Source organism: Hemicordylus capensis, chromosome 6, assembly GCF_027244095.1.
Source record: "Hemicordylus capensis ecotype Gifberg chromosome 6, rHemCap1.1.pri, whole genome shotgun sequence".
Taxonomy (NCBI): domain Eukaryota; kingdom Metazoa; phylum Chordata; class Lepidosauria; order Squamata; family Cordylidae; genus Hemicordylus; species Hemicordylus capensis.
The window spans coordinates 19,306,417-19,316,904 of NC_069662.1; the positions used below are offsets into that span (position 1 = coordinate 19,306,417).

The 10,488-nt window shown below is 44.4% G+C and overlaps 1 protein-coding gene across 1 annotated transcript; it reads right to left on the minus strand.

Moving 5' to 3' along the window:
* Positions 1–744: 744 nt before the first annotated feature.
* LENG1 (leukocyte receptor cluster member 1) lies at positions 745–10,332 on the minus strand. Its single transcript, XM_053260615.1, has 4 exons — positions 10,079–10,332; positions 8,525–8,698; positions 4,286–4,545; positions 745–2,209 (listed from the first exon to the last, which is right to left on the minus strand). Exons 1-4 carry the CDS (start codon positions 10,208–10,210, stop codon positions 1,975–1,977), a joined length of 801 nt encoding a protein of 266 aa, XP_053116590.1. The 5' UTR covers positions 10,211–10,332; the 3' UTR covers positions 745–1,974.
* Between the last annotated feature and the right edge of the window lie 156 nt (positions 10,333–10,488).

A 10,488-nucleotide genomic window follows, 5' to 3' on the forward strand; every position in this document is an offset into this window, starting at 1 on the left:
TACTACTCTATGAGTAGTAGTTTTTTTTAAGGGATAGAGAGGTTTTCTCCCTGTGGAGGTTTGTATTTGTTTAGGGTCAAGAAAATATTTTTATGCCCTGTTATAAGTAATTCATAGCTTTTTCTTATTTTGCATAACTACACTGTGTGGTGTGTGCGTGTGCATGCATTCTGCTATCTTGTATCCATTTAGCAGGGGTAGGCAACCTTGGCTCTCCAGTGGTTGTTGAACTACAACTCCTATCACCCCCAGCTACATTGTGGCTGGGTATCATGGGAGTTGTAGTTCAACAACCACTGGAGAGCCAAAGTTGCTTATCTCTGCCTTTAGGCTACCTAAACATTGGGAAGGACCAAAAACCGCTCAAAGCAGTAAAATTCCACTCTTCAACCAGCTCTGAGATTTCAAAAAGCATTGCTGGCACTCATTTTTGCAACCATAAGGGCTAGAAACTTTATTTTCTACAGAAGCAGACTTCCATTGAGTTCCAGCATGTGTGTGTATCTGTTCATGTGCTCTGAGGGTTCCATTTTAAAAGGTGGAGTCATGTCTATTGAAAAGTTTTTCTAGGTTTATGCCCTGGGTGGGGATAGTGACCATTAGTTGCTTTTTAGTCACTAGAAATTATTTTAGTACATGAAGGATGAGAATCCCAAGACACTTTGGAGAGGGAAGCTAATGGGGTAGAAAAACAGGGAGACATTTGGCCAATCTGGACGAGAGTAAGGTGCCTAGTGTCTACAGTTCCCTTAGTCATATTTGAGGCAATGTTTGCCCAATTTATTAGAATCAAGACATATATAGATGACTTGCATCAATGAAATCCCAAGTGATGGAAATCTATATATGCAGGCTTAAGTGTGTTTGTTTTGTACATGGATTAGCACGCTCTTATCCAGAGGCATAGAAAAGATACCTCTCCCCCAGCCCCATATCTTTGCTGCAGAACTGCAAAGACTTGGTGGTGAAAATGTTTTTGGCAACCCTTTCTCTCCTATGCAAATAATACCACACACTCCCTCTACACAGGCAGACCTTCTCTCTCTTACGCAGGCTTGTGTGCTTATTTCCCTGGCTCAGAAACATTTAACATAGCTCGAAGGCAAGAGGAATTCTCCAATCAGGAGCCAGCACCATGCTAGGAAGCATGAGCTGTTGTCCTGTCAGTAGGGGCCATGGCACATCTCTTTCCCCCAACCCCTGTCCAGTTATAGCTATACAGCTGCTCTTAGCCCTAAATCCATTATTCCTCTCTTCTGACCCCTTGCTTCTCTGCTGTCTTTTCTATGCCTTCATCCCCCACTACACCAGCCTCTTCCTTTCAATCCTAATCAGTTAGGCATGTGGTAAAACTCTTGGTTGACTATGCTAGCAGAGGCATATAGGGACGCTGAGGCATAGAAAAGAACTACAGAAAAATAGCTTCCCTTACTCTAACCATAAAATGTTCCCATTGGGCTACATGTGGATATTTCTGAATTTGATTATGCAACTGAAGGAGACAGAACCACCACGGCTCTGCTCGCAGCCAGGGCTTAAGACAGACTAAATTTGTTTTGAGGAAGACCATGCAGACTGGAGAGAGGGGAGCTGTTGGGAGTACACTCTTAACAGGCAAAACATATGACCTACCAATTCATGGTATGCCAGCCACATTGTCTGCAACCTGCTTGACACGGTCCCTGTTTTTACAGTCAAGCCTTGGCAAAAGCAGCTTCACAAACCATAAGCAGAACTGCTGTGCTCTAGGGAATATTAGTGATGGAGAAGATGAAGAGCTAAGTGTAGTATTGAAGGTCCCGGTGCTTTCCCAGCTTGATTCTTCCTTCAGGAATTTCTGCAGATTGTGATCAGGAGTTGTCCATAAAGTATGCCACACTAGAAAGAATGGGCAAAATCATAGTTCCCGTGCCAGCTTGCTTGCTCTCCTGTCTCTGATACTTCAGCTACCCCAAACAGGTTGCTATTGCCATGTCACACCAGTGGATCTCGCTTCTGTGCTTCCCAAGTTCTTTTCTTTGCCAGCTGGGGGTGGAACTGGGAGTTGTAACCACGCTTCCTCTCATCCACTTCCTCCTCTTCCTCTTGAGGTAGGAGCGTTCCTGCTTTCTGGGCCAGAAGAGCTTCTGCACGGGCTCGTTCAGCCTGCTCACGCCGCATCCGCTCTTGCCGTAGCTGCTGCAAAGAGGAGGCAGCAGCTAAAGGTGGCCTGTGGGGGTGTGGAATAAAAAGCTTTAGAAATGGAAGCTTCCAGGAACTAGAGCAGATTTGCAATCTTCAACTCTGTGGCAGTAGCAAAGGAGTTGGAAATGGAAGTGAAGTATGTCCAAACCAGAGGCTTTTTACTTAATTTTTCTTCTATGTATACCTTCTAATAATGGATGTTTCGTACACTACAAATATAGCAGCATCCTGTTCAATGATATCCTGCTATTCTTCCAACCGGGCACTGACCAGACCTAGATAAGCTTAGTATCAACAAGGTAGCTACCTCATGTGCTCTCGGACCAGGCCCCAGAGGGTAAAACAGAATATAGATAGACACACACACACACACACACACACCTGATGAGATTTTGCATATTCTTTTTCTACTGTTCTACAGCAATTGGGACCCAACTCAACAAGTCTAACCTCCATCTAGTAAACAAAATATTAAGTGTGCAATGTTAACTTCACGTGTCTGAAATATTTTTTTCCCAATAGCCAGAAGTAGTTTAAGGTAAGAAAAATCACTAAAAAGCATACTTGGCATGGTTTAAGTGTTATATTCAGATTCAAAACTTTTCATGGAAATTATTTTCACTGGAACGTTTGTAAACATGTTTACAACTCACCTGCTAACTGAGCAAAGAGGCACCTTTCTAAAGTGGTGATTTTATTTAGAGCAGGCGGAAAGCAACAGGTCCTATCCAACCCCAGCACAACACACCTTTATCCATCTATTAATTTAAATTAATTAATTAATTTTCTATGTAAACTGCTTTGGGAATTTCTGTTGAAAAGCAGTATACAAATATTTGTAGTAATAGTAAATACTTGGGTAAGACAACTTTAAAAAAAACAACGAATTCATACTAATTTCAGCATGCTTAAAGAGCTATGCACATATATTTGATATGCCTACTTGCTCCCTAGGGCTTTCACATGAAGCAAATGACATCTTTGAAACTGCCCAATCTGATGAGCATTAAGTGACTAATTAGTGCTATGAAACGATGCCTTTTTCAAAACGGAAACGTGTCCACCCCAGATCACTGATATAATCCACTACCACCACTCTTGCCACTGGAAAAAAACAGACTATTATTCCAAGATGCTGCCAGGCACAGGCAAGTGATAGGTCATGGGCCAAATCCTGACCCTCAGACAAAAGCCAGTAGAGCATACTCTTCTAGCTGCACTTGACTGCAAGGTGGGATTCTCTGAGGGCCCATCTATTCGTGACTGCAGGCTGGGCTGATGGACCAAGTCCCCAGCCACCCCTTCTCAGGGCTTCTGCCGCCAACAAAAGAGCCAGCGTCACTTTTATTCTTTGATAAAGCTACTCCATGGTTTCTGTGCTTCCAAGCTGAAATCAAGGATCCTCTAAGACACCACAAAACAAGCAAGCAGTCTTTGCCTTGCTGATCCGTTGCCTTAGGCTTGGTCGCCATTTGGCACACCACGTTACGCCTTACGTTTCCCCATCTTTTTAGCAAGAGGGTTTTCCCTCCTTTTGGACACTCTCCAACATGAAAGGAGTCTTTTAGCTCCAAGTCATCTTCCACCACAGGTTGCCACAAAAGGAAGGGAAAGCCACCAGAAAGGCATAAGCCTCACCACTCCCATGTTTTTCTGGGGGCATGGCCCAGCCCGGCAGACCTGCTGTGTTTGCTTAACTGTTTGCTCCTCTGCTAATTGAGCAAAGAGGCTCCTTTTAACGTGGCGATTCTCTTATATTTAGTAGGCGGAGAACAACTGGCCCTATCCAGCCCTGGCACAGCATCCCTCCAGTGATTGATGCTGGTACTTACCTCATGTTTCTTTGGGGACAGGGAACCATCTTATTGACTTTATCTTTCTATTTAAATGGCTTTGAGAACTTCTGTTGAAAAGCAGTATATAAAGAGTAGTAGTAAGTAGTTTTAGTAACAGGTGGAAAGCACTCCACAGAAATTCTCGTTTTTGTACAGGCATTGTGCCCTAGACTAGCACTACCTGTGTGTTTAGATGTAAATCGCCCTGAGCCATTTTTGGAAGGGTGGTATATAAATCAAATAGATAGATAACGGGGCATACACACCGAGCTGCCAGCTTTCCTCTGCTTTCTTTTTCCTTCTGCCCCTCTTTTTCTTTCTTCCTTTCCTTCTTGTGGGAACTTTTTTTCTTACTCAGATGTTTTCCCATCTCAACAAGGGGGTCTAGCTTCCCTTTCAGCTTCTCATCCTTGGCAACAGCCTTGCTCCGGTCTGGTGGCTCCTGGTACCAGGGACGACTAGTCTGGGCCTCTGCTGCACTCTGGCCCAAGTAAGTGAGGATACCCAGAGCCTTCTCCTGCCGCTCCTGGGAGGAGTGAAACAATCCCAGACATGTCACTGTCACACACACACACACACACACACACATCCCCCAAGCATTATCGTGCAACAGTCTTTCAATGGAGAGATTTCTATACATGTACTGTTTACCTATTAGTATAAGAGCCAGCTGGGGTAGTTGGTACCATCTGTGGGGGATGAATGCTCATTTTGATTTTTGAGGTCTATACCCTGGAATAGACCTTGAAAGCAGATGATAGCATTTCAACGGTTTTCAGGCTTTTATTGTCCTGACTATTGGGCTTGCAGTGGCCAAATGCGCAAAGGTGTTTTAAAAGCTTTTAAATTTTTTAGAAACATAAAAACTACTGTAAAATTGTATTGATATTGTCAGAAGAATGGAAATGCAAATTGGCAGAAAGGTACTCCATGTAAAGAGTACAATTTGTCCACGGTTTCCCTAGTCCTACCCTAACCCTTTCCTCTGTGCAAAAATGACTGCAATTTTACCCTGAAAGTTTGAGTCTAGGCATAAAAAGGGGGTGATAACACATAGAAAGCTGTAAGTGCAACAATACTATCACCTATTTTCCATCTCTAGTGGGGTAGATGTTGCCAAAACTTGCTTTGAGCATTTGTTCCCTGAGATGGTATCAATGGCCAGAATTTGTGGGCCTGGCTCATGGTAAGGAAATGTACAAAACTGGTTTTGCGGATTCGGCTCAAAACCAAGCCAGATTCAGGCCGACCACACCTGGTTTTGAGCCCAGTCGAACTGGACCTGGTTTGAACCGTCTCGGAGCTCTACTAGTAAAGGGGAATTTGGTGAAGGGAGTTTGCCTAAGGGTAGAGTGGGAGGGGAGTAAGTAACTACTTACAAGTGCAGCTGCTGCTGGCCGCAGCATGCTCAGAGGTCACTAAAATGGCCTCCATGCATGTGCAGAGGCCTGAATGCTACTGGCTCTGACTACTCTGGGAGAGGACGCTGGCAGCACCTGTAAATCGTTACTTACTCTCCTCCCACCCTCAGGCAAGCCCCCATGCCCCTTTACTTGTAAATGGGAATCCTCACCGGATTCCTGTCTACACTGGGGGAGGCCGGCAGGGGTGGAGGGGAGCCACACACATACATCCCGTGGCCACCGGCTCTCGTAAGTAGTTAGTTACTTTCCTGCCACCCTCTCTACCCTTAGGCAAGCCCCCTTGCCCCTTTACTGGTAAAGGCGAATGCTCACCAGATTCCCCTTTACCAGTAGTAAATCTTTATTACAGTCATTGACCAAAGAAAAAATAAAAGGACAAATAGAAGAAATTTAAAACAAGCAAAGCAATAAAGATAAAAATTCATAATAAATAGCAGTTAACATTAATAGAAGCAGCTGACTAATTATAGCACAACTACTGAGTTCATTAGCCACAAGACAACCACATCAGATAAAGCGCAAATACTCATTCTCAGTATTATGCATACCCTTCTGCAAACTATGTGTTATTAATAACTTCCAGTCGAATCCTGCCGGCAATATAACAAAATTTGGCCACCTTGTCTAATCTGGCTTCATTCTGATCAGCTAAAAGAAGGGCTAAATAAGAATTATCATTAAGGTCTGGATACGAAGCAAGTTCTGGGGAAATAATCTTAGAGCTGCTATCTCTGTAAAGCTGGCAATATAAGAGAACATGAGCCATATCTTCCATCTCCCCTGTTCCACAAGGACATACACGATCTTCTCGAGGGATACAGTAATATCCGGTTTGGTGTGAACCGGGTGCAGTTCGGTTCGAACTTGGACTCTCCAAGGCCGGTCTGACCCTGACCATGCAAAGCTGAACTGGCTCAACATCGAGCCCAGCTTGCACACCTCTAGCTCATGGACTAATACCTATTCTTTTTTAATAGCTGTGTGGCTTCCAATGGTTTCTCAGTCCGGCAGTGGTCAAGATCACCTCCTTCTTAGCTTCAAATGCTGTAACATCAGATTTTCCCACATATCTCTTGTATGGGAAGCCTTAATCTGGATTTTAAAAAACATTCTTTATAGTCACCAATGCAGATTAAAATCTCCCCCCCCCTTTGCTTTATCTGTTAGCCAACATTGACAGAGCAACAACAATAATAATCCAACTTCTATCACCAGGATAGTATGACCAGATAATTAATAGGCATCTGCATGAATCAATACCAATTACATGCCTTGTAAAACCCAGAAAAAGGGGTGGGGGTTGTATTAATTATTTAATCTGAAATAAGAGGCCACAACACTGTTTATGAACATACAGATTATCTTGGAAAAGGAACCGTTTAGGGGACTAGAGGATCAGCTGGAATAGCTAAGTTTGGTGAGAGAGGAAGAATGGCAAGCATAAAGGAACTGAGAAACCAGAACTCTATTTATCAGACAGGGAAATGAGAACAGATGCTCCAAAATAAATTTTTATTAAACATACAAATCCCTGAGTGTTTATGTTAACTCACCATGTTTTGCCCTCATGCACCAGAGGGCAGGGGGAACTCATGGGATCCATACTGCATGGCTGTGTCACAACCCTAGCCTGCAGACTACTGAGTCTGCAGGCTAGAGAAAGTAAAGCCTATACAAGCTCCCCACTCCACACTGGGGCAAGGTAATAGAGTGTGTGGTGACATCCTGGCTGCAGAGGGTCTTGGATGACACAGATTAGCTAGACCCCATTGTCTGGCTTCCATCCTGGATATGGGACTGAAACTGCCTTGGTTGCTCCAGTGGATGACCTACACCAGGATCTTGACAAGGGGGAGTGTGCCCTTGAGGGTTCTGCTGGAGCTCTCAGTGGCATTCAATACCATCGACCGTGGTATCCTTCTGGACTGCTGAAGGTACAGCTTTGCAGTGGCTTTGATCCTTTCACGGGGGGAGGGTCCAAAAGGTGGTGCTGGGGGACTACTGCTTGGCTCCTTGGCCACTGGCCTGTGGACTCCTGCGGGTTCATTTTTGTCCTGTGCCGTTTAACATCTACATGAAACCGCTAGGAGAGGTCATCTGGGGACTTGGATTGAGTTGTCACCAATATGCAGATGACACTCAGCTCTACCTCTGCTCAACACCTGATCCTAGGGAGGCAGTGGATGTCCTGAATCGGGGGCTGATGGGTTGGATATGGGCTAATAAGCTGAGACTGAATCCAGGCAAGACCAAGGTGCCATTGGTCAGTAGAAGAGCCAGTTGGGATGAGGGTATTCAACCGGTTCTGGGTGGGGTTGCACTCCCCTTGAAAGAGCAGGTGCACAGCTTGGGGGTATTACTGAACCTGGCTCTGCTTTTGGATGCTCAGGTGAAGGAGGTGGCCAGGGGTGCCTTTGCACAGCTTCGGCTAGTGCACAAGCTGCACTCCTTTCTCGAGAAGGCAGATCTGACCACAGTTACCCATACCTTAGTCACATCAGTGCTGGATTACTGTAACATGCTCTACGTGGGGCTACCCTTGAAGAATATTCGGAAACTGCAGCTAGCACAAAATATGGCAGCCAGGATCATATTATACCCATTTTGAAAGAGCTACATTGGGCCCTGGATACCTGAGAGACTGCCTGCTCCCAAGGGTTTCTGCCCGCTTGATAAGGTTATCGGAGGGAGCTCTGCACCATGTGTGGATGATGAGGGAGGCTGGGCTGTCATGCACGTGGGACAGGGCCTTCTCAGTTATTACCCCAGACTTTGGAATGCTCTCCTGGTGGGCATCCATTCCTCAGTCTCCATCAACAGTTTTTAGAAAGCAAGTGAAATCTTGGCTTTTTGCCCAGGCTTTTATATGAGTGTTTTTGTTGTTGCTGCTGTATTTTATGGTTCTGCTTGTGTATGTTTTTTAAACTTTTAATTAGATTTGTATTTTTATATTCCAATTTAATATTTTTATTGTGAAACTGTTTTAGTCTTATATTGTTTTAAGTGTTTTGTAAAAAAAACACCTTGAGATTGTTTTGAAAGGTGGTATAAGATTTGATAAATAAATAAATATAAAATTACCTTCTCTTGCCTCTTCTCTTCTTCATATTCTTTGTTGCCTCCCTCCTGCAACTCCTGAAAGAGATTGAGATGGCGCGAAGACTCTTCCGAGCCTAAAGAGACAAGATCCGAACTACTGCCATTACCTCCCGGGGCTTGCAGACGTGCCTTCTTGCGTAGGAATTCAGTCCGGGCCTAGGATCAAAGGAGGACATTTTTTCCAAGGAGAATTTTCCCATCCCCATCACCTCAAATCAGACATTTCTCTGATATGGTAGCCATCTGTCATTTCCCACCCAATTCTTCAGCCTCTTACATGATTCCCCCTAAGCAGGTGGCTGACTGCAGGACAGCCACATTGTGCATACTTCTATTTACATTTTGACATACAGATGTGGACAGGAAAATACAAAGGTAAAGAAGAAATGTTAAAGGGGAAGAGAAGGTGCAAGAGGGAACACCATTAGGACTGCCATTTATTTATTTTTAAAGCAAATTTATTGACCGCCTGACTTCCTTAGACACGAGGCAGTTTACATAAATTAAAGCAATGAAGAGAAGAGAAATTCAGGCAATTCCATGCATTTTCATATGGAGCAGGGTTGACAGGAGTCAAGGGCAAGTATTTAACAAATTCAGTGAAACACCAAATTTGGAAGAATGGAGGCTCCACATTTCATTTAGAGACTCTATCTTGACAACCTCTTGACAATGCTCCACTGAGCATTCAAAATATAAAATTAATATTTTGGCATCTTGGGGATTACAGTTTGTGTACATGCATGGAAGAAAGGACATGAAAACTGAAAGCATTGTATGCCACCACAAAGACTGACAGTTGTGCAGTGCACATACGCACATATGCTCAGAAATTCATCCCACTTACTCAGTGGGGCTTATTCCCTAATAAGTGTGCTTAAGTTTTGTTTTTTAGTGTTTACATGTTTAAAAATGGCTGCAACAACTTGTAATAAAAATAACTCATTTTTCCCTAATATATCCCAAGGCTGAGGTTGAAAGAGGCTTATAAGACTCCTAAAATGCAGTCCACTATTAATATTATAGGTTTGGGATCTGCCCAAAGGTGAGAATGTGAGTTACAGCAACCCTGCAGTATAGTCCAGTGGTGTTGTTCTCCGATTGGAAAGCTATTTATTTATTTGTGTGTGTTTGCTTATGTTTATATCCTGCTCTTCAAGGAACCCAGCGCAGTGTACATGGTAGTGTTTATCCTCACAACAACCCTGTGAAGTAGGGGCCAGCAGCTTATTTCTCTGCCTAGCCTACCTCACACAGAGTATAATGTCACGTGAAGTAAGAACCACATTAAAGAGTCTCTGCCAATACCTTTTGGGGTATGTGTATGTATTGAGGCAGGGGTTGGGGAGAGAGATGGTATATCTACATCATTTCTCCACTGATGTCTATGGGCAGCTCTCACTGCTGCCCCATATTTATCAGTCTAGAGATTATACAAATCTTTGGCCCAGGGCAAGCCGCAGACTAGAAAGGTAACGCATGCGCAGAGTTTCCTCCCTCTCTCCTCGTTGCGCATGCGCCTTAGAGACTACTTGCCTCCTGTTCCGCAAGCAGGACTCGGGCCTCCCGTTTTTGACGCTGAGCTTCGGCCTCCGCTTCATCTCTCCGCACTCGGGCTACGTTATCCTTGTTCCGCACATGCCACGACTTCTTTGGGAGGATATTCATCGCTGCCCCTTCTTTCGAGAACCCCGAAAATCCTACGCGACTTCCGTTTCCGGGACCACCTGTCCCTCCTCCGACGGCTACCACCACCAACCCCTTCCGTCGCTTCAGTGCGGGGGGCGAGGCTTAGCTTTGCCTTCTTGCGTATTGCGTCACCACGCGTTTTTACGCGGAGCGTTGCAAATCTACATTCTGATTGGCTCGCATGTATTTCACGTCATATGTGATTGGTGGAGCGATTGCGACCCGAGCAGTCATTATTAAATTGATGTATGTGTTTG

Excerpts from the sequence above, each read along its gene's own strand:
- LENG1 (XM_053260615.1), bottom strand. The coding sequence starts at position 10,210 with ATGAATATCCTCCCAAAGAAGTCGTGGCATGTGCGGAACAAGGATAAC. Across the intron at positions 4,546-8,524 it reads AAGAGAAGAGGCAAGAGAAG|GAGCGGCAGGAGAAGGCTCT; the intron begins GTAATTTTATAT and ends CACTCCTCCCAG. Across the intron at positions 2,210-4,285 it reads AGAGGAAAGCTGGCAGCTCG|GCCACCTTTAGCTGCTGCCT; the intron begins GTGTGTATGCCC and ends ACACCCCCACAG.